Below are 25,243 nucleotides of genomic sequence, written 5' to 3' on the forward strand. Positions count from 1 at the left end.
TTGGTCCCTCACGTGACTCCAGGAATGTTAACAATGCAGTAAGTGTCCAACTTTGTACTGCATTCTAATTCTGCCTGTAGTTGGGAGAAAATGGAGTCTCTTCTCATGATATTTACTCGAGCCTACCGTTGAAAAAGTTCGATACATTATCGTATGGATTGTGCAACAAAGGATTGGATATAAAGTTTTCCCGAAAAGCGTATTTGGTTGGATTCTTTCTCGGATTAAAGCTGAATGATACTTCTATCACATGGTAAGTTCAAATCTTCATCATATTTTTGGGAAAGCCTAACTATTTTGATGAAAACACAAAGATAAATGTTCTTTTCAGTACTGACATTTATGTAAATTGAAGATAAAGCCTCGGATTTCTTCCAACGCGACTAGCTTTCAGCCAGAGGAAGAGACTGCTGGGACTGAAATTCTCCCTACATTGGAATGTCGGGCTGCTCCAGGCTGCAGAGTTGCGCTCAGATCGGCCGATAGATCTTAAAACTTCCAGCGCAAAGTTGAGAAGGCCCCACAATCTTTTTCAGTCTCGAAATGTTCTAATTAATCACAACCTCGACAAGAAAACCCATGACGTGATCAATGTGTTTAGGATATTGAAACAAATGTCATTTTACAATGGTTTTGTTTTCACTAAAGGCTAGGGTGGGAGGGGGTCTTAAGCGTGGCAAAATAATATTTAAATGACGTGTTAAAAGTGTTGAAATGTACCTTTGAAACACGAATGTGTCTTAAAATGTTTCTTTGAGATGAATATGGATTCTTAGGATGTTTCTGGTTGCATTAAATGTTTGGTGAATTATTTAATTCCATAATGGTCTCTCATTCTGTAAACGGGCTGCAAACAGTCTGTCTTTTTGTGTGATGTGCACCATTGTCCTTAATGTTTAATGTCCAGATTTTTTTATGATGCTGTTTGATAAACTTTTGAATAGCAGAAACTTCTCACTGATTGTTTATTAAGTTTGGACATTTTATTTCTGTAACTTATAATGGAATAACTTTCTATATAAATACTTGTTTTAAACTGCCACAATTTAACTGTTTAAGAGTAGTTTGCGTAGTGTATGCCAAATTATCAGTCTAGTACAGCAGGCTAATAGATTGGCACTGATGCAACCATGCGTTTCATTCAGGTGTGCAATAACACATGAGGTTCAAGGTAGGAACCTTGTTCTAGGTCTACCTTTAAACAACATAACAGGCACACAAATAATGTTACAAAAATGTTAATATAGGCTAGATAATAAAAAATTACTATTATGCAGGTATTACAATGAATAGCCCATTCGTTTAATTGTGACTGTAGCATACATTTTAAAAGTCATATTCTAACCGGATCAGATGTTATCTATTGATAAAAGCCTGTGAGTATTGATTGTATTGATAAGACTGGCTTATTGTATTATGTGTTACTGTCTGGGAATCTGACTTGAATTCAATAGAATTAATGTGTAACATTCATTGCAAACCTACATCTCGCATCAGGAGATCAGATATTAGCCGACTGTATTTGTTTACATTATTGACTTCTTGATTAAAATAACTTGAATCAAAGTAATCTCGTCAAAATAAATATACTTTCATTCCGACCTAAATCTAGGTTGGATCTACAGCAACAGCTTCAATGTGATGAATGGTAGCATTCAAGTGAACTTGTTTATGTTTTACATGTTTGAAAGGATCTCTGTACTTTTCTGTTACCGTTGTGTGACTTGTGTCTCCACATGTAATCAAATATTGGATCCCAACCACAACCACTCAGACATTATTATCAGGCATTGCAGACTGAGGACCTCATTGGTAAAGACAGGCCAGGGCATTTCCATCCCAAAGGACCTGTGAGCACCAACGTGACGTTCATAGGAGCATGTCCAATTGGGTGTCAAATGAAAGCTAAGAGTATATTTTTGAGAAATTAAATTATATTTACATTTTTCAACCATGTTCCATCCCAAACATTAGGAAAATGCAAAGGCTTTGATTTCTGGTAAAACAGGTGTAAAGGGGATCTTAGACAACATCTACCAGAAAGAGTCTTAAAAGGTATCATACATACATCAACACACAATAATGTTGAAGTTAAGACCCCTGTCAACAAATATCAACTCTTATATTTTGTTTTGGAAAAATGATTTGCCTTCTGTAAGTTTAAGAATCATTGCTTTGTGCCTTGTAATTTTGTCACAAAAACCCGCATCTTGAAGATAGTTTCTCATTTCTCTCCCTCATAAGGAGGGAGGATGATGACATTTTACAGAAGTAACAATTAAAGGTAGGCCTACCAATTTGTTAGTGTTTTATTTACATTACCAGTCAAAAGTTTGTACACACCCTACTCATTCAAGGGTTTTTCTTTATTTTTACTATTTTCTACATTGTAGAAGAATAGTGAAGACATCAAAACTATGAAATAACACATATGGAATCATGTAGTAACCAAAAAAGTGTTAAACAAATCAAAATATATTTTATATTTGAGATTCTTCAAAGTAGCCACCCTTTGCCTTGATGACAGCTTTGCACACTCTTGCCATTCTCTCAACCAGCTTCATGAGGAATGCTTTTGCAACAGTCTTGAAGGAGTTCCCACATATGCTGAGCACATGTTGGCTGCTTTTCCTTCACTCTAAGGTCCAACTCATCCCAAACCATCTCAATTGGGTTGAGGTCAGGTGATTGTGGAGGCCAGGTCATCTGATGCAGCACTCCATCACTCTCCTTCTTGGTCAAATAGCCCTTACACAGACTGGAAGTGTGTTCGGTCATTGTCCTGTTGAAAACAAATGATAGTCCCACTAAGTGCAAACCAGATGGGATGGCTTATCGCTACAGAATGCTGTGGTAGCCATGCTGGTTAAGTGTGCCTTGAATTCTAAATAAATCACTGACAGTGTCACCAACAGAGCACCATCACACCTCCTTGTCCATGTTTCACGGTGGGAACCACACATGCAGAGATCATCCGTTCATCTACTCTGCATCTCACAAAGACATGGAGGTTGGAACCAAGAATCTCAAATTTGGACTCATTAGACCAAAGGACAGATTTCCACTGCTCGTCCATTGCTCGTGTTTCTTGGGCCAATCAAGTCTCTTCTTCTTATTGGTGTCCTTTAGTAGTGGTTTCTTTCCAGAAATTTGACCATAAAGGCCTGATTCAGGCAGTCTCCTCTGAACAGTTGAAGTTGAGATGTGTCTGTTACTTGAACTCTGTGAAGCATTTATTTGGGCTGCAATCTGAGGTGCAGTTATCTCTAAATAACTTATCCTTTACAGCAGAGGTAACTCTGGGTCTTCTTTTCCTCTGGCGGTCCTCATGAGAGCCAGTTTCATCATAGCACCTGATGGTTTTTGCGACTGCACTTGAAGAAACTTTAAAAGTTCTTGAAATGTTCCGTATTGACTGACCTTCATGTCTTAAAGTAATAATGAACTGTCATTTCACTTTGCTTGTTTGAGCTGTTCTTGCCGTAAGCCATATTTGGTAAATGACCAAGTCCATATATCTTCTGTATACCACCTCTACCTTGTCACAACACAACTGATTGTCTCAAACACATTAAGAAGGAAATAAATTCCACAAATGAACTTTTAACAAGGCACACCTGTTAATTTAATTGCATTACAGGTGACGACCTCATGAAGCTGTTTGAGAGAATGCCAAGAGTGTGCAAAGCTGTCATCAAGGCAAAGGGTGGCTACTTTGAAGAATCTCAAATATAAAATATATAACACTTTTTTGTTTTGGTAACTACATGATTCCATATGTGTTATTCCATGGTGTTGATGTCTTCCCTATTATTCTACAATGCAGAAAATAGTAAAAATAAAGAAAAACCCTTGAATGAGTAGGTGCGTCCAAACTTTTGACTGGTACTGTATATCAAGTTTGTTTATGAATTATTAAGTGATTAAAACTCATAATTCTGTTAACAAATCGGTAACGGAATTACCAAAATATCAGTATCAGATTTAATGCAATTGAATTGGCTACAATGGGAAATCATGGTAGTCACAAACCACAGTTGGGTCACCTAATGTCCTCCCTTCCACTGGCATGCTGTTGTGTTCAGCTCATCGCTGTTTTCTTACTCTTTCTGTCGTCTGGTGGTAAAAGCAAGACTAAAAACAGTCTGGACAACCTCTTTCTCTCTCTCTGTGTTAATGTCACCTCCGGCTCATACTGACACCTACCACCTACCCTCTATCCATTTACTGTAACAAGCATCCTCACCCACTGATCACGGACATTGAAAAGTGGTTAAAATTTGGTCGTTCTGCCCTGGCCGGACCAAATCTGAACCATTCATAGACATCTATGTTTCACAAGTTTGGACAGCAGAGTACAGTAGAGAATAGTACAGTCAAGAAAAGTAGAGTAGATTTCTCTACGGTACAGTAGAGCACAGTAGAGTAGAGGGTAGCACTTTATTTGAATAGTTCATTTGTAGATGCTCTACAGACTATCAGTTACATTTCAGCATCTACTAACCCTAACCTTAACCTTAACCCTTATCCTAAACCTACACTTGACTTAACCCTAACCCTAACCTTAACCCTTATCCTAACCCTACACTTGACTTAACCCTTACCCTAGCCCTAACCTTAACCCTTATCCTAAACCTACACTTGACTTAACCCTTACCCTAGCCCTAACCTTAACCCTTATCCTAACCCTACACTTGACTTAACCCTTACCCTATCCCTAACCTTAACCCTTATCCTTATTCTATACCTAAACGTAACCTTAGCAAACAGTTGCATATCAACAGATTTGTTTTGTTGACAGTATGACCATCTGTAAAGCATCTACAAATGGACTATCCGGACTATCCAAATAAAGTGTGACTGAGTACTGTATAATGTACTGTACTGTACATATCTACTGTACTGTATGTTTGTAATGTCCAAACTTGTGAAACACAGATGTCAATGATTGATTCAGATTTGGTCTGGTGCGGAGTAACCATAGGTGATCTTCTTTGGTGGGAGAGCTCATTAGAATAATATCCAGTGTGTAGAATAATACCCAAACATGCAATAAGGATATTACATATTTCTACCTTTCTGTACCTAGTTAGCATACATCACCATGAAGAGAATGATATTCATATCCATAATTATGCATTTCTGTATAGTACAGATCAGGGACCCATGATGGAATTTCGTTACCGGATGTAAATCCACTTCACCCACTGTAGTTAAATAACCAGAATATATATTTTTTAAATTGGAGGTGACATCATAGTTGACACCATGTTCTTTCTGCAGATATATTTGAATCCTAGTCAGTGTTCACAGTCAGTCTCTGTCCAGACGCTCCAGAAACAGAACCCAAACCTTGAGATATCTGCTGGAGGAGTTGCTCCTAAAAAATATATATATTTTCCAAGTGAATGGTGTTAATCATTTCTGCTAGCCATCTACTGAAGCAAGGGGGGTGGGTGACTTCCATTCTGTGAGGATCATTTTTTTGCAGCCACCATTCCAAACATCAGAGCCAGTTGTTTCCCATAGGAGATCCTGTGTGATTAACAGTACAGGTGTCTCTAATCAGTCAGTGCCACAAAGGCCTTTTGCTTCACAAATTTTGTTTGTGGCACTGTGCATACATAAAAACACATAATCAAGCATAGAGGAGGACATATACAGGTAGAAAAGTGCAGTTCATGAGTGATCAATTATTCATCTGTACACTATATACACTATACACATCAGTACTATGTCAACTACCATTCCAACTGCTGGCCAGAAGCTGCTCCTACTAGTGTTTTTTAAACATTCAGGAGACCATGTCTCTACCCTCCTCTGTCTGTTGTTCTTTAGGGGAAATCCATGTTTCTGTTGTTTATTTTGGTCCTCTCTGCCCCGTGATGGAATGATATGAGCTTTCTTGTCTTTACTTGTGGAATGGAATGCTCTATGGGTGGACGCGGCGCTCAAAGCATCACAACAATGGGAACCTAGTCTAAAGATTCTGGAGATTGGGCAACTTGTTGTGGAGCTTGGCACTACCGTCCCAAATATGTGTTTGTTTCGGAAAACTCTCTAGACTCACAGTGAGTGCTGTGATTGTGTCAGAAAACGCCTCAAACATCCAAACACCCAAAATGCCTTTTTCAACCCATGATGAGAGAGAGAGTGTGTGAGAGTAGTGTCCTGATTTAGATGGACCAAGGGGATGCCACTGTTCAAAGCTATCCCAGGCCTCAAAGCCTACCAAGCATACTGGTCTGGTGGTCTCTCAGTCCAAGCTAAACAACTATATTTTAGTCATTGTCATAATTGAACATGTGTATTACGGTGTTTTACACCACAAAAGCTGTTACACGATTACACAGTGATAATACATTGTTGTTTCCGCTTATTCTACGTGATTGTGAACAGAGACATACTTCATTCACACCTCCTATATTCTGCCCCGGAGAGTAGCATTGCCACGATAGAATGTAGACAATGTTCTTGAAGATAAAACCGTAAAGGGGTGTTAATATTAGATCACACAGGAGCATTTTACACACAGTGGATGAGACGTGTGTAACTAATATGACCCTATGCCACCATGACCACAACACGTCCACACACACCGTACCCTTACAGTGACAGTTCAGTAACATTTTCTGTTCTGATCTTGCTCCACAGGCGCAGATGGGAGCCAGAACGGTTTGGGGCAAGGGTACCCTTGTCACCCCTCACATGACTTGGAATAAGGAGGAATGTGACCCCTAAAACACACACACCATGGCACGCCAGTGGGATTCCTATCAGTAGGAGCCAGCCACACAGAGACAAACAAAAATAGTAATACAGAGAGAGAAAGAGGAATCCCAATCTCACATATCTTTGCACAGCTTCGGAGTGTGTGTGTCAGTTTTTGGGTGAGAATTTGAGTGTGTGTTCCTTAGACTAAAACGGGAGTGTCATGAGGCCCAAGACGTTTCCCGCTGCTCCGTACATGGGCAACACGCGCCAGCGCCTCCAGGAGATCAAGGAGGGGCTGAAGCAGCCGGCCAAGCTGATGAGCCAGGCCCTCCACGGGGGCAGCTCCCGGGGCGAGGGGGGCCGCGGGGCCGAAAGCAAGAGCAAAGACCCCGGCAGTCGCCAGCAGCAGCACCGGCCCCCTCAGAAGTTCAACAATTACCAGAATGCTCTGAGGGAGATCCGCAAGTCCCTCAGGCCGTTTGAATACAAGTCTGGACCCTCTTCTGGCTCTACCCACCCCGCTGGAGACGTCAACCGACAGATGCTGCAGGAGCTGGTCAATGCTGGCTGTGACCAGGTGAGGACTGGGGAGTGTGTGTGTGTGCGCTTGCTCTCAAGTGGAAGAAACTGCTCTGGTCTGTATTAATGTCTCTGCTTGAATGCTGGTTCTATAGTCACGTGTGTTAGTGGTTAACATACAGTAACTCACTAATGTGGCGATAGAAAGCCCCATTCACTGTCATAATAATTCAATGATACACTACAACCTTTCTCTGCCAAGAGTACAGTACAATGGTTACATAATAGAGGTCGACCAATTAATCGGAATGGCCGATTTAATTAGGGCCGATTTCAAGTTTTCATAACAATCGGTAATCGGCATTTTTGGACACCGATCATGGCCGATTACATTGCACTTCACGAGGAGACTGCGTGGCAGGCTGACTACCTGTTATGCGAGTGCAGCAAGGAGCCAAGGTAAGGTGCTAGCTAGCATTAAACGAATCTTATAAAAAACAATCAATCTTAACATAATCACTAGTTAACTACACATGGTTGATGATATTACTAGTTTATCTAGCTTGTCCTGCGTTGCATATAATCGATGCGGTGCCTGTTAATTTATCATTGAATCATAGCCTACTTCGCCAAATATATTTTTAAACCTGCATATTTAGTTAATATTGCCTGCTAACATGAATTTCTTTTAACTAGGGAAATTGTATCACTTCTCTTGCGTTCTGTGCAACAGAGTCAGGGTATATGCAGCAGTTTGGGCCGCCTGGCTCGTTGCGAACTGTGAAGACTATTTCTTCCTAACAAAGACAGCCAACTTCGCCAAAAGGGGGATGATTTAACAAAAGCGCATTTGCGAAAAAAGCATAATCGTTGTACGAATGTACCTAACCATAAACATCAATGCCTTTCTTAAAATCAATACACAGAAGTATATATTTTTAGGTAAAAGAAATTCATGTTAGCAGGCAATATTAAACTAGGGAAATTGTGTCACTTCTCTTGCGTTCATTGCACGCAGTCAGGGTATATGCAACAGTTTGGGCCGCCTGGCTCGTTGCGAACTTATTTGCCAGAATTTTATGTAATTATGACACAACATTGAAGGTTGTGCAATGTAACAGGAATATTTTGACTTATGGATGCCACCTGTTAGATAAAATACGGAACGTTTCTTTATTTCAATGAAAACATAATCGTTTCATTTTCTAAATTATAGTTTCCGGATTTGACCATATTAATGACCTAAGGCTCGTATTTCTGTGTGTTATTATGTTATAATTAAGTCTATGATTTGATATTTGATAGAGCAGTCTGACTGAGCGGTGGTAGGCAGCAGCATGCTCGTAAGCATTCATTCAAACAGCACTTTCGTGCATTTGCCAGCAGCTCTTCGCTGTGCTTCAAGCATTGCGCCGTTTATGACTTCAAGCCTATCAACTCCCGAGATTAGGCTGGTGTAACCGATGTGAAATGGCTAGCTAGTTAGCGGGGTGCGCGCTAATAGCGTTTCAAACGTCACTCGCTCTGAGACTTGGAGTAGTTGTTCCCCTTGCTCTGCAAGGGCCACGGCTTTTGTGGCGCGATGGGTAACGATGCTTCGAGGGTGGCTGTTGTCGATGTGTTCCTGGTTCGAGCCCAGGTAGGGGCGAGGAGAGGGACGGAAGCTATACTGTTACACTGGCAATACTAAAGTGCCTATAAGAACATCCAATAGTCAAATGTATATGAAATACAAATGGTATAGAGAGAAATAGTCCTATAATTCCAATAATAACCTCAACCTAAAACTTCTTACCTGGGAATATTGAAGACTCATGTTAAAAGGAACCACCAGCTTTTATATGTTCTCATGTTCTGAGCAAGGAATTTAAACGTTAGATTCTTTACATGGCACATATTGCACTTTTACTTTCTTCTCCAACACTTTGTTTTTGCGTTATTTAAACCAAATTGAACATGTTTCATTATTTATTTGAGGCTAAATTGATTTGATTGATGTATTATATTAAGTTAAAATAAAAGTGTTCATTCAGTATTGTTGTAATTGTCATTATTACAAATAAAAAAATTTTTTTTTTTTTAAATCGTCCGATTAATCGGTATCGGATTTTTTGGGTCCTCCAATATTCGGTATCGGCGTTGAAAAATCATAATCGGTCGACCTCTATTACATAATTCGGAGTGCAGAAATATCAGGCGAATTGAACAATCCGCTTGGCGCTGGTTTCTTTATCCTCTTTCGGAACGAGCGAGTGAACATCTTCACACCTGAGAGAGAATAGGAGAGGAAAAAAGAGAGAAGGAGAGGTTAGGAGATGGAAGAAAAGGACAGGTAGTGTTTCCGCAGGAAATTATGTCAGCTCATACATGCTCACCTTTCACCTAAAGAAATAAAGCCTTTACTATACTACTATAGTTCAGATATGGAAAATCAGGCCATTGTCAAGTGTCAGTTGTGCAGAGGTGAGGACGGAATCAGGCGCAGGACACAGAACTGAGTAAAATAACGTACTTTACTCTGAAAAATAATCAGCCAATAAATCCACGCAGGGATAACAAACCCTAACACAAAAGACTAACACAAAAGCAGGAACAATCACGCACAAAACATAATGAGAACCAGAGGGTTAAATAGGGAAATAATAATAACGTAATGGGAACCAGGTGTGTACAATCAAGACATAACAAATGGAAAAAAGAAACGTGGATCAGTGGCAGCTAGAAAGCCGGTGACGACGACCGCCAAACGCCGCCCGAACAAGGAGAGGCACCAATTTCGGCGGAAGTCGTGACAGTCATTTTTAAAGGGCTCAGTTTTGACTCTGTGTTTTAAAGCTCTTGGATTGGCCAGAGACAGGTCACTATAACCAGACTCAGTACTATGCCTTTGTGGTTGAAGGCTTTAGGACAGGCCTGAGTACAGGCCCTGGGATTGCAGCACTCGGCATCTAAAGAATGCTTAACTCAAGCCCGTGCACAAAACTACTGAGAAAACTACTGAGAGAGGGAGAGCGAGAGAGATGCAAGCCACATCAATAAACATATCGATTTAAGTTATCAGAAAGCTGTTGTGTCCTTGCAGGTGTCCTTTGGTACGGCTTGTTCTTGTTAGTACACACACACAGATTTGTACTGCTCCTGTAGGACTAGGAATGTGTAGTTAGTTTGTGTATAGTTTGTGTATAGTTTGTGTATAGTTTGTGTATAGTTTGTGTATAGTTTGTATAGTTTGTGTGTAGTTTGTGTGTAGTTTGTGTGTAGTTTGTGTAGTTTGTGTGTAGTTTGTGTGTAGTTTGTGTGTAGTTTGTGTGTAGTTTGTGTGTAGTTTGTGTGTAGTTTGTGTAGTTTGTGTGGTTTGTGTGTAGTTTGTGTGTAGTTAGTGTGTAGTTAGCATGTAGTAATAGCGTAGTTACAGTGTAGTAAGTGTGGTTTGGCCTCTAGTGAGAGAGAGAGAGAGAGAGAGAGAGAGAGAGAACTGTCAATACAAACAGGAAGTGGCGATTCAATGGTAGCAGGGTGGAACAGTTCCATCTGCTTCCATCGCGTCGCCACAGACAATCTGGCCTCTCTCTCTCTCTCTCTCTCTCTCTCTCTGTGTGTATTCTATATCCCATTTATTCTCCTCTCATTAGCTTTAAATATTTATTTGTTGCGTTTATAACAAGCAGAAGGATAAACTGACAATGACATTAAAAAAAAAAAATATATATATATAAAATAAGTTTATATTGTACAGGCAAAACATTTCTCTCTTTTCCTGCCTACTGATTTTGACACTGATGGATTATAGGTAATGGTGTCTCAATGAGCGATGCGGCAGTCACCTGTCACTGTGAGTATGTGTTTGTACTAGGGCTGTGTCCACTGAGCAGACCACTGAGCGTGGGCCCTTGTTTTCCCAACATTCCACAGCTGTAATGGCCGCCGTAGTGAGTGGCCCATTTGGTCTCAACCCACCTCCACCCCCAAGGGCCCGCTGGCCTGATTCTTACCAGACGCGCCGCCTCCTCTCCTCCTCCAGCCACAAGTTACACAGCGATGCGGCGCGTTACATAATCACCGTAAAGGAGGGAATGTTTTGGTGGGGAAGCGAGGGGGGACCGCCGGAGTGTGGAGGAGCTCTTTCCTCTCCTCTGCCACCGTCCTTCCTTCATGTGTACAGCGGCTCCAGTATTACTGTATTATAGGTCGTCCGGCCAGCCGCGCGAAATGGAATGGAGACAGGAATCTTATGCACGCTAAGCCGCCGACGTATGAAACGACGTGGCTGCCGCGTTTATTTAACGATGACGTTAACAGGACGTGACATAGGCCTTGTGTGTGTGTGTGTGTGTGTGTGTGTGTGTGTGTGTGTGTGTGTGTGTGTGTGTGTGTGTGTGTGTGTGTGTGTGTGTGTGTGTGTGTGTGTGTGTGTGTGTGTGTGTGTGTGTGTGTGTGTGTGTGTGTGTGTGTGTGTGTGATTGATTAATAGAAGGAGAAGATGGCGGAGCACTATCTGTTGTTCCAGAGGCCTATTGATGTCACTCTCTCTCGGCCTGTCCATCCAGACTCCGCTCTCTAAAGGTCTCCCATATGGGTTTCATTTCCCATAGTGGAATGTGTTGCAGAATTAGGTCAAAGATAAAACAAATATAAAAAAACAGCCTTCCTCTCAGAGTAAGAGTTGAGTGTGTGTGCCTACTGTCAGTGCCGTCCGAGATGTTTTGGCATGTGATTGTGTTTGGGATAACTCCTTGGCTTGTGGCTGTAACCATTATGACAAGGGTGCAAATGTGGCGGAGGATATTGTAGGCTGGAAGCCACATAAGAGTCAAGAAGACAAACATACAGAGAGGAGAGAGTAAGCGAGAGACCGAGAAAGAGAGGGGGAAGAAGAGAAATGGTAGGCTGGACAATAGAACGAGTCAAAATTCACCCAAGGCTGAAAAATGGCAAAAGAACGTTGGCTAAGTTGAAACACTAATGCAAACCCATAGCAAATTAATGGAATGAAACGTTTGCAGAGCCTCTTCTGACTTCTGATGCTTAGAATTCCATTTTGCCTAAATGGCACCAAAAAATGTATCCCTTTTTATTTTACCACTACAATCTGTTCTTAGGACGAAACTGAAAAATAACACCTTGTGTAGAAAGTAAACATCCGCACCTCGATGGTGCCAAGTGTGCTTATGTCTGCATAACGAGGAAGTATGGAAAATAATTCTGGTCTAGCGATCGATGACAATGGAGTACGCTGCCGAGCCTTACATAATTAGAAAAAGGAGATTCTCACGATTAAAATGGTGTCCAATTTGAAAGAATCTAAATATACACATTGCGAAATATACCTATATTTCCCTATAGGAAACAATGGGACGATCTCAGAGTTCCAGGAGTAATTTTTAGATGTTGTTTACATTTTAACTACCAGCAACTTGGGCAGGTCTCATTGCCAACAATAGCAAAGCAGGCATTGCGACGTAGAACAATAAGCTGGGAATAGAACGTTCGGAAGGTGAGTTGGTGCCACGGTGCTCAATAGAACTAATAGCAGCTGGCAGGGTGAAAAATGCCCTAAAATAAGGCCTGTTTTTCGTGATTACTTCGAAACTACGGCAAGCAGCTGGGACATATGGTAATATTATGAAACTGGGCTCCACGGCGGATGCAATTAACTAATTTTTATCAGAAAAAGCATTGTTGAAAATGTAATGTAATGTACAGATTTCCAAATATCTGGAATTCTTTGCTTCCTGGCTTGTGGAATGTTGGGAACATCTGTCACCATGACATTGGAGGTCAGAGTTGGAACGCAACGCACCACCAGGTTGTCCACAGCAGTCAGCCTCCACCCAGTTTCAGTCTCGGCACAGAGTAGAGAGGGAAGGGGAGAGAGAATAGGAAAGAAAAGGATGGGAGGGGGCGAGAAAACCAATAGACAGAGAGGAAGGGCGAGAAAGTGAGCAAGAGAGAAATAAACTTAGGAAAGGATAAGGGGGAGAGAAAAAGAGAGATGGAGGTTTCTGAGGGAGTAAAGCTTCCACATTAGCATGGAAACCAGGCATCTAGTCAGCACTCTCCTTTAGCTATGGTGGAATCCAACACACAGACCCAGGCCAGTCACCATAGAGTGACCATAAACAGACATGAATGTTTATATTTGGTTTCCTGTGTGTGCGAGTGCATGCACGTGTGTGTGTGTGTGCTAGTATGTGAGCAGCGCTAATGGGGGTGTGCAAATGTGTGTGTCTTATGAGTGAGGGAGAGGGAGGGAGGGAAAGAGTGTATTTTGGTTCAGTCGTATTGGCAGGCCCACTCTCAGATGGACACACACACACACACACGCACACACACACACACACACACACACACACACACAGAATGTGTAGAACATCTGTGGCTCCAGCGTTTCCTGGCTCCGAGAGCTGAATGTGCCCACTGTTGCTATGCAGCCCTTTTTTTAAACACATTTATGTTCGACTAAGTTTCCTCCCTGCAAATGAAAGCACCCGGTCGGTCTCAGAATCTGTGGACACGGAATGGCTGCATTACACCGTTTAAACTAGTTTAAAGTCCACTTCAGTCCACTTTTGAAAATTGCCTTGGCACTAGTTTATTTCCTTGATTTAATGTATATGTTTTAAACAACAACGTTAGGTAGCCATTTCAGATGAGCAGTAGTATTTGGTTTGAGTTCTCTAACTGACGGGTGGAGGCGGTGTGGGCTGAATGCCTGTCTTGACTGAGGGTCATTTCGAGTGAGGTCATATGCTATTCAGGGATATTTCCTCATGTAGGTGTCTGTCGCCTAGTTAAAGAACGGTCACAGCGTTTGTCATGTTTATTTTCACCTCTCACTCACTGATGTTGAATGCCTGTTGTTATTTGTACTCTGCCTATCAGCCAGTGTGAAAATAGCAGGATAACCTGCATGATCATTATACAAAAACTAAAATAAGTACTGGAGTATGGTGCTGAACTATCACTGTAGAGGTCCTTGTCATAAAAATTGCCTACTATTGGAATGTTGAAAGAATGTTAAAGGTTGTATGTTCTCAGTTCTCTGTGTTCTTTGTTGTTGTGTGTGTGTGTGTGAGGCAGGCTCAGGAAGTGGCTGGTGCATGACCCCAGGAGAAGAGGATGCAGGTGCAATGCCTGCTGGGGGGCTGTTTTTATCGTCACCTGATGTGTGCGTGGGTTACAATAGAAGAGACAATGACAATAGAAGACACTATACACTGTTTAGCTCTAAAATAATAGAGACAATGCAATCTGTTCCCCAAAATGAGATGGACGATCTTCATCAGTCACATTGATTTACTTAATTAAGCAATAAGGCCCGAGGGGGTGTGGTATATGGCCAATATACCACGGCTAAGGGCTGTTCTTCGGATACAGCCCTTTGTCGTGGTATATTGGCCATATACCACAAATCCCTGAGGTGCCTTATTGCTATTATAAACTGGTTACCAACGTAATTAGAGCAGTAAAAATAAATGTTTTGTCATAACGTTTTGTCATAATAATATCACGGGTATACCACGGCTGTCAGCCAATCAGCATTCAGGGCTCGAACCACCCAGTTTATAATGTCTGTTAGACACCATTATTTGTTGTTTTGCCACCAGGAAATGGCGGTGCGGGCTCTGAAGCAGACGGGCAGCAGAAACATTGAGGCTGCTCTGGAGTACATCAGTAAGATGGGATACCTGGACCCACGCAATGAACTCATCGTCCGGATTATCAAGCAGACCTCGCCAGGTAACACAACCCATGCACATATATTCTAAATATATGCACAGAGAGTTTAAATTGCAATAAGCATATGAAATCAAATCAAATTGTATTGGTCACATACACATGGTTAGCAGATGTTATTGTGAGTCTTGCGAAATGCTTATGCTTCTAGATCTGACAGTGCAGCTGTATTTAACAGGTAATATCTAACAATTCCACAACAAAACCTAATACACACAATCTAGTAAAGAAATGGGATGAGAATATATACCGTAAGTATAAAATATATGGATGAGCAGTGACAAAGCAGCTAAGATGCAATAGATAGTAAAAAATAGATAGTTCCATTTATTAAAGTGACCAACGATTTCAAGTCTGTAGGTAGGCAGCAGCCTCTGTGCTAGTGATGGCTGTTTAACAATCTGATGGCCGCTTTGGGAAAGTGGTATTCCTGGTTGTAGTGCTGGTTAGTTGACGTCTCTCTGATATCCAATAGTTCTTCCCGGCTGTATGTAATAACACTTAAGGTTTATCTGGGCTAACAATGTAAGAAATAATACATTAAAAAACAACAGTTTCCTAAGGACTTCAAGCGAAGCTGCCATCTCTATCGGCGCCATCTTGCCAGACAACTCACTCACCACTATAATTTCTGTCCACAGGCAAAGGGGGCATGCCAAACTCAATGGACCACAGACCACCATTGGAGGGAACAAGTGAGGGTGCCATGCCTCCCTACCACCAGATGGGGGCACCGATGTATGAGGGTGCTGGCTATGGGCCAGAGGGGCCCTACATGGGTGCCCCTCCTGTCATGAACTACATGATCCCCCCCTCGGGCACAGCACAGGGCCCTGCCATGGTTAACCCCATGGGACGCCCGCCCAGTATTGGAGCCTACCCTCCATCCATGGCCGCCCAGAACAATCCAGGGAACCCCATGTACCCCCCAGGTGCCCCGCAAAAGGCCTACCCAGGCAGCATGGAGCAGGCCATGATTGGCTACAGCGTCCCTGGCCAGCCCCTGCAGCCCCAGGCACCAGGAGGCCCCATCCCCGTACCCCACTACGACTACAGCCACGGCCGGCCTCACATGATGGAGCCCTCGGGCTACGGCATCAAGAGGAGCGCATCCTTCCAGAACAAGATGCCACCGCTGGCGCCCGACAACTACGTCAACATGCAGGTTAAAGGGGCCATGGGCCAGAACGGGGGAGGGTACCCCCCTAACCTGTACCTACCGCCCCACTCACACCCCCGGCAGTCCAGCCCCACCTCACACCAGGTCCACATGATGTCCCGCTCGCCCGGTGGAGCTGCCGCTGCCATGGGGCCAGACTTCTCTGACCTCCCCCAGGGCCTGCTCACGCCCTCCAGAGCCAGTCTCAACCTGGACCTGTACGAGCAGCACCAACACCACTGGGCCGGGGCCCAGGGGTCTGAGGGGGGCCCTCCAGCCAGGCAGCCCCAGCCTCAGGGGCCATTCCGGGGAGAGGTGCGGGTCCCCAGCAGGACCAACTCCTTTAACAACCGCTCAGCGCCCCCCAACAACGTCCGGCCCACTTTGGTACCTCCAGCTCCCGGCAAGCAGGACCCATCCCTGGGTCCACCCAACACCATCACGGCGGTGACGTCGCCCCCCATCCAGCAGCCGGTGAAGAGCATCCGGGTGATGAGGCCCGAGCCGAAGACAGCTGTGGGGCCGTGTCACCCTGGCTGGTTGGCTGCTCAGGAAGCATCTGAGCCCCTCGCCTACATGCCTGAAGAGGCCTACGCTCTGGAGCCTGCTCAGGAGCCCCGCTGTCCACCACCCCCCTACCCCAAAACCCTGCTCATATCTGGGGCTTCTTCAGAGGCAGGGCCCCTGGAGGCCTCAGACCTCAACACCCCTGCTAGGCCACACGGTGGCAGTGGAGGAGGAGGGGGAAAGGCAGAAGAGAGCAAGGTGAAAGAGAAGACCAAGTCTGGAAAAGGAGAGAAGGCAGTGAAGGACAAGAAGCAGATCCAGACATCGCCGGTGCCAGTGAGGAAGAACGGGCGTGATCAGGAGAAGAGGGAATCGCGCATTAAAAGCTACTCACCCTTCGCCTTCAAGTTCTACATGGAGCAGCATGTGGAGAATGTGATGAAGACCCACCAGGAAAAACTGAACCGCAGGCTACAGCTGGAGCAGGAGATGTCCAAGGTGAGACAGGGAGAGACCTAAAGATTATGAATCTGAAGAATTATCCCTGAGGACCTGTGTTGTAGACAACAGCTAGATTACCCTAAATACCTAGAACAGCTTGTCCAAAACATTTAGAAAAACATTTACTCAGGGTTCAGTCCTTTTGACCTCCTTTTGAGACTGTAATGAAATACACAAAAAATAAAGCATTTTATTAGTGAGGTAATATATTAGTGACTTATATTAACAGTTGATGGAGACATTCAAAACATAAAACACTTCAAGATATATAAAATATAATATCATTGTAATAAGGCACATATATACAGGATTTTACCAGGGCGACGTATCCTCTTTATTTCTACATTCTTCCCCATCCTCCAGGCTGGCCTATCAGAGGCCGAGCAGGAGCAGATGAGGAAGATGCTGAACCAGAAGGAGTCCAACTACAACCGTCTGCGCCGTGCCAAAATGGACAAGGCCATGTTTGTCAAGATCAAGACACTGGGCATCGGGGCCTTCGGCGAGGTGTGCCTGACCCGCAAGGTGGACACGGGAGCCCTGTACGCCATGAAGACGCTGCGCAAGAAGGACGTGCTCAATCGCAACCAGGTGGCCCATGTCAAGGTAAGATGAATCCAAATGATCATGCTGAAGAGATGCTCCTGATGATGTTTCCATGATATGTCAATATTATTGTGACACCAAAGGCACATTTCCACATTTTGTGTGGACTGGACAATAAAGTGTTTCTAACCCTAAGGCTGAGCGTGACATCCTGGCGGAGGCAGACAACGAGTGGGTGGTGCGTCTGTACTACTCATTCCAGGATCGTGACAGCCTCTACTTCGTCATGGACTACATCCCCGGAGGAGACATGATGAGCCTGCTGATCCGCATGGGCGTCTTCCCCGAGCCGCTGGCATGCTTCTACGTGGCTGAGCTGACCCTGGCCATCGAGAGTGTCCACAAGATGGGCTTCATCCACCGCGACATCAAGCCTGACAACATCCTCATCGACCTGGACGGACACATCAAGTTGACTGACTTTGGCCTCTGCACTGGCTTCCGCTGGACACACAACTCCAAGTACTATCAGAAAGGTGAGCAGGGGAAAGACAAAGGACAAGTTTTTGCACTGTGTATATGCTGTTGTATAGACAGCTTTTACTTGATATGATATGATCGATATGTAATGTCCTTTCCTTTCTCCAGGGAGCCACATCAGGCAGGACAGCATGGAGCCCAGTGACTTCTGGGATGACGTGTCCAACTGTCGTTGTGGCGACCGGCTGCAGACCCTGGAGCAGCGGGCAACACGGCAACACCAGCGTTGCCTGGCACACTCCCTGGTGGGCACGCCCAACTACATCGCCCCTGAGGTGCTGCTGCGCAAAGGTGAGGGCAATACTGGACATGAAGGAATGGAGTGGTCATACATTTGATAAATAAAGAAGCACATTGTGGTCTTGTTAGTGAGCGGTTGTGGTCTTGTCCCTGCAGGGTACACCCAGCTGTGTGACTGGTGGAGTGTGGGAGTGATCCTCTTTGAGATGCTGGTGGGACACCCACCCTTCCTGGCCCCGACACCCACCGAGACACAGATAAAGGTTAGTAGTCTGTCGACTCACAGCTCAGCTAAACTACAGAATGTGGAAATGCCATATAACTAATCAATTGTAGCTCTGAAACATACTGTTTCCTCACAGTCTCCCCCTTCCCTTTCTTCTTCAGGTGATAAACTGGGAGAGCACGCTGCAGGTGCCCCCGCAGGTTAAGCTCAGCCCAGAGGCTGTCGACATCATCGGCCGTCTCTGCTGCTCCCCTGAGGAGCGTCTTGGGAGCAACGGCGCCGGCGAGATCAAGACTCACCCCTTCTTCGACCAGATGGACTTCTCCAGCAACCTGCGCACCCAGCCCGCCCCCTACCAGCCCAAGATAGCCCACCCCATGGACACATCCAACTTCGACCCAGTGGAGGAGGAGGGGGGTCCCGGGGCATGGAGTGACAGCGGGGACAGCACACGGGCCTGGGAGACCCTCTGCACACCACACGGGAAACACCCGGAGCACGCCTTCTACGAGTTCACCTTTCGCAGGTTTTTTGACGACAACGGCTGCCCCTTCCGCTACCCCAAGCCCCCTGAGATCAGCCACAGCCAGGGGCCTCCCAGCAGTAGCGGAGCCAGCAGCATGGGCCCTGAGGAGGAAGAGGATGAGGAAGAGGAGGAGGAAGAGCAGGGGGAGCCTGTGTATGTGTAGAAGAGCCCAGACTGTTGGCTTTCTGAACAATGACACCCCCCCCCCCCCTTCTCTCTCTCTCCAACAATCAACACTTAGCACCTGGGGCCCTGGCTGCCATCTTTTTATCTACCGCTGTTCTTCTCAGAGGTGTGTGTGTGTGTGTGTGCCTCTATACTTGTGTGTGTGTGTTTGAGAGACTGAGAATAGGACGACCTGACATCTGTTTAACAATTCAGACACTACTGTGTGGAATCTCCAGCGTGAGCAAAGACTACAATAAGAATCCCTGATCTGGGACCAAGAACAACTAACTGTACAAGGACTAGGGATGGGATAATGAAGCCAGACGACTGTTCTGAAAGCAAACTAATCAGAACAGGAACAGATAGGTCTTCTATGGAAATTAAAGTATCCGCTGTGCTGTGGAGGTTTACAAAAGTGTTCAGATAAGAGTTTGACACTAGGACCGTGACCATGCGTGGTCCTAGTGCTCTATCCCATTCCTTCGCCTTGGGTCTTAGAGATCTCTTCTTCCAGGTTAGCCTTACCCCAGGAAGTAAACACAAACACTTCCTGGACTTCAGGTTGGTCTGGACTGAATTAGCTGGTGGTAGAGGGGAAGAGTGCAACACTTCTCACACAGCTGTGACAAAGTAAGTTACCAAAATACAAATTCACATGCGCACATGAACACTTTAAAGGATGGTTGAACTACACAATTTAGGAGGAAGCAATGGGGTTGTCCTCTGCAGCTAACCCACCTAAAGCCTTGTGCATACCGATTGTGTAAACTGTATGCGTTCCGACAGAAGTCCATTCATTTCAATGGGAGGCAATCCTCACCTTTGGGACTCATCTGCCGGACTCGGTTGCGATGCTTGTCGCTGCGTGTAGTGTGTTGCATGCATGTGTTGGATTTTTCCAACTTGTGCTGTTGCTTTGCCGTGCGGTATCAGGAACGGAAGTAGATAATCCACCGAAGAAGTTGCTAATATGTAGCTAATGTGTAGCATGATTATTTTTGTTATGATGCGGTGCATGGATTGCGAAGACTACTTAAAATTTACCGTACGGCAATGTAATAATGCAACCTGTGTGCACACGGCGTAAGTCGCGGCATTTTTCAAAGTTAGAGTCTGACATGTAAGTCTAGGCATTCCCCAGCTGTGACTCCTACCTTTAGCTTCACACAAACTTTTTTTTCCAAATAGGAGATGTGGGATAAAGCCCACTTGTGTTGTTCCCACTCACCCCTAAATGTCTTCAGCATTCTGTTTTGAGTATCAGACCTAGGGGAATGTTTGTGACTGGTAAGTACTCGTAGCAACAACAACAAATTCCTTTGGTTGAAGTGCCAGCTGCCAGATACATGGATGACATTGTTAATCGAGTCTGTCAATTCCACTCTCAATATTATTATGATGACTATGTTTTATTGAGCTAATTTTGCAGAGTTCTGAGGAAGGTGGACTGCAAGTGTGTAATCATTGCTTTGTTACAGATATGGATCTCATGATTACATACATATTTGCTAAGCAGTCACGGCTATCCATGTCTCCACACAACACATACATTACACCTGCTCTAAGACTGTCATGTACAGTGACATTACTGGCACCAAGAGCAGTGCATTTTAGCCTCCTTGACAAAAGCCCTACCTGCTAATCCACCACTTACAAACACACGCTCAGTATTATACAGTTAACACATTGGAGTGTCCACACAGTCTCCTCGGTCCATATGGAGACATATGTGAAAACTCTATGTCAGAAACATATGTAATAGTATGACTATGTGCAATACAGAAAATACGATATATAGTTTTCTAAACACTTACAATTACCATTTTGACCTTGTAATACTGAAACACGCTATGTACAAATATACATTATATTGGTTTATATATTTTCCGTATAGTTACATGACCCAATGCTGCTTATTATTGTGATTTAATATTATTATTATTTACATTATTTCATTTATACGTACTTCTTTCCTTTTATGCAAGTGTGGGTTTGATTGCCAGTGTGTTTGGTTTGGAAAGTGACGAACTGTGTGCCTTCTAGAGGAATGTTGGTATGTATCTATCCACCGCAAGATGATGATGATGATGAGGATGATGATGATCAGTGTTTGTGCAGAATAACGACAGCAGCGTTCCTACTCTGCAACCAGGCTGGTCCTGTGTGTAGGAGAGTAGGGCGGAAGAGACAGACATAGTGATAGAGAAAGAAAGATGCGTTTCAGAGTCAGAGACAAAACGAAAGCAAGGCAGGATTGGCTATAAAATGAAAAATATATGAATGAATAGCTTTCTCTATGTTACAAGAACAGGTGGCAAATGACAAAAACGTACACTACCAGTCAAAAGTTTGGACACACCTACTCATTCAAGTTTTTTAAAACTATTTTCTATATGTAGAATAATAGTGAAGACATCAAAACTATTAAATAACTACTTTGAAGAATCATCTAGTAACCAAAAAAGTGTTAAACAAATCAAAATATATTTCAGATTTTCAAAGTAACCACCCATTGCTTTGATGACAGCTTTGCACATGCTTGTCATTCTCTCAACCAGCTTCACCTGGAATGCTTTTCCAACAGTCATGAAGGAGTTCCCTCATATGCTGAGCACTTGTTGGCTGCTTATCCTTCACTCTGCGGTCCAACTCATCTCAAACCATCTCAATTGGGTTGAGGTCGGGGTATTGTGGAGGCCAGGTCATGTGATGCAGCACTCCATCACTCTCCTTATTGGTCAAATAGCCCGTACACAGCCTGGAGGTGTGTTGGGTCATTGTCCTGTTGAAAAACAAATGATAGTTCCACTAAGCGCAAACCAGATGGGATGGCATATTGCTGCAGAATGCTGTGGAAGCCATGCTGCTTAAGTGTGCCTTGAATTCTAAATAAATCATTGACAGTGTCACCAGCATGCACCATCACACCTCCTCTTCCATTCTTCACGGTGGGAACCACATATTCGGAGATCATCCGTTCACCTACTCTGCATCTCACAAAGACATTGCGGTTAGAACCAAGAATCTAACATTTGGACTCATCAGACCAAAGGACAGATTTCCACCGGTCTTATGTCCATTGCTCGTGTTTCTTGGCCCAAGCAAGTCTCTTCTTATTATTTGTGTCCTTTAGTAGTGGTTTCTTTGCAGCAATTCGACCATGCCTAGTTAAATAAAGGTTCAATAAAATAAAATAAATAAATAAATGAAGGCCTGATTCACAAAGTCTCCTCTGAACAGTTGATGTGTCTGTTACTTGAACTATGTGAAGAATTTATTTGGGCTGCAATTCCTGAGGCGGTTAACTTAAATGAACTCATCCTCTGCAGCAGAGATAACTCTGGGTCTTCCTTTCCTGTGGCGGTCCTCATGAGAGCCAGTTTCATCATAGCACCTGATGGTTTTTGCGACTGCACTTGAAGAAACTTTCAAAGTTCTTGAAATGTTCCGTATTGACTGACATTGAATGTTCCGTATTGACTGAGGACAGATTTCCACTGCTCGTCCATTGCTCGTGTTTCTTGGGCCAATCAAGTCTCTTCTTCTTATTGGTGTCCTTTAGTAGTGGTTTCTTTCCAGAAATTTGACCATAAAGGCCTGATTCAGGCAGTCTCCTCTGAACAGTTGAAGTTGAGATGTGTCTGTTACTTGAACTCTGTGAAGCATTTATTTGGGCTGCAATCTGAGGTGCAGTTATCTCTAAATAACGTATCCTCTACAGCAGAGGTAACTCTGGGTCTTCTTTTCCTGTGGCGGTCCTCATGAGAGCCAGTTTCATCATTAGCGCTTGATGGTTTTTGCGACTGCACTTGAAGAAACTTTCAAAGTTCTTGAAATGTTCCGTATTGACTGACCTTCATGTCTTAAAGTAATAATGAACTGTCATTTCACGTTGCTTGTTTGAGCTGTTCTTGCCGTAATATGGACTTGGTCTTTTACCAAATAGGGCTATCTTCTGTTACCCACCCCTACCTTGTCACAACCCAACTGATTGGCTCAAATGCATTAAGAAGGAAATAAATTCCACAAATGAACTTTTAACAAGGCACACCTGTTAATTGAAATGCATTCCAGGTGACTACCTCATGAAGCTGGTTGAGAGAATGCCAAGAGTGTGCAAAGCTGTCATCAAGGCAAGGGTGGCTACTTTGAAGAATCTCAAATATAAAATATATTTAGATTTGTTTAACGCTTATTTGGTTACTACATGATTCCATATGTGTTATTTCATAGTTTTGATGTCTGCACTATCATTCTAAAATGTAGAAAATAGTACAAATAAAGAAAAACCCTTGAATGAAAGGTGTGTCCAAACTTTTGACTGGTACTGTATGTATTATTGGTACATTTTAATGCATCCTAATGACCATGTGTTCATTTGACCATTTGATATTATGCTTGTGTTACTTAATTGTGTTGTGTTATGCAGTGGAGCACTGCTCAATGCAGGAAATGCTTTATTTTCTCCAATATCTCTAAACTATATGCTTTTTGACAATCAGCTATTGATGCAGTCTTGTGTGTCCAACTGAATAACTGTACAACAGTATTCCATATTTGATTGTTGTACTGACTAGGAAGGATTAGGAAGTTGCAAGTTCTGCCTTATGTCAATTCCTATACATTGAGTGCACTCATATCTCAAAGATCAAATTTGTGACAACATGTGAGTGGAATATTTTAAACAATTACTATTGTTGTTTAAATGTGGCAATAGTGTTTTTGCTCACTTGCATGACAAAATGAATTGAAATTGACATTTTTAGAACGTGTCTCATGTCTTTAGGATTGGGCTGCAAATTCACTTCATTTGATCATCGTTGTCAACGCAAGTAGGATTGCCAATCCACATTCACCGGGATGGACTACTCAGTGAAATAGCTTTATAGAGAAACTGCTCACCAAGTTAGTTTTCTAGTGTTTGTGAGTGTTTGTGTGTGAGGTGTGCCCTGGATGACGTGTGTTTTCCCTGTATCTAAGTTTTGAAAGTGATGACTGACAATCTTTGACTGATTTGAGATCTAATGTGGTGACTCATGATGTAACATACTTGTACCTTTTTGTATTTTTACCCTTGGGAGTTTCTCATGTCTTCGATACTCCTTAATGTATAATACGATTCTGTTACTCTTGAATATATATATTTATACAGATATACATACTTTAAAAAAATCTTTATTCTTTTGAATTTCCTCTGAGCTAATGTTCAAACATCCTTGTCTGCAGTATTATAGACAGTATAATTTTGACAACATATATATCTCCTTTTTTACATATGTATGAATTGAGAATTTGTAAAAATGCTTTCACTGTCCTCACATGTAAAATATATGTATAAATTAAATTAACCAGTTTCCACTTGTGTTGTAATTTCTAAGCCCCATAACAATGTTATGTCTAAATGAATAATACAATTGATTCTTGTTGGCTTTGAATATTAGGCTTATACAATTTTTGCAGAAAATGTAGATGTGGTTATTACACTGTGTACAAAACATTAGGAACACCTGCTATTTTCATGACATAGACTGACCAGGTGAATCCAGGTGAAAGCAATGATTTCTTATTGATGTCACCTGTTAAATCCACTTCAATCAGTGTAGATGAATGGGAGGAGACAGGTTATTTTTAAGCCTTGAGACAATTGAGACATGGATTGTGTATGTGTGCCACTCAAAGGGTGAATGGGCAAGAAAAAAGGACATGCAGCCAACTTGACAAACTGTGGGAAACATTGGAGTCAAAATGGTCCAGCATCCCTGTGGAATGCTTTCGACACCTTCTAGAGTCCATGCCCCGACAAATTGAAGCTGTTCTGAGGGTGTTCCTAATGTTTTGTATGCTCAGTGTATGTCTGTTG

The 25,243-nt window shown here is 43.2% G+C and overlaps 1 protein-coding gene across 1 annotated transcript; it reads left to right on the top strand.

Annotated features, from left to right (window-relative positions):
• lats2 (large tumor suppressor kinase 2) lies at positions 1 to 24,737 on the top strand. The gene is made up of 9 exons (XM_071355040.1): positions 1 to 253; positions 6,655 to 7,291; positions 14,841 to 14,973; positions 15,612 to 17,134; positions 17,501 to 17,743; positions 17,880 to 18,219; positions 18,332 to 18,514; positions 18,620 to 18,726; positions 18,851 to 24,737. Exons 2-9 carry the CDS (start codon positions 6,935 to 6,937, stop codon positions 19,376 to 19,378), a joined length of 3,414 nt encoding a protein of 1,137 aa, XP_071211141.1. The 5' UTR covers positions 1 to 253; positions 6,655 to 6,934; the 3' UTR covers positions 19,379 to 24,737.
• Positions 24,738 to 25,243: the final 506 nt, after the last annotated feature.

Source organism: Salvelinus alpinus, chromosome 20 (genome assembly GCF_045679555.1).
Source record: "Salvelinus alpinus chromosome 20, SLU_Salpinus.1, whole genome shotgun sequence".
NCBI classification, from domain to species: domain Eukaryota; kingdom Metazoa; phylum Chordata; class Actinopteri; order Salmoniformes; family Salmonidae; genus Salvelinus; species Salvelinus alpinus.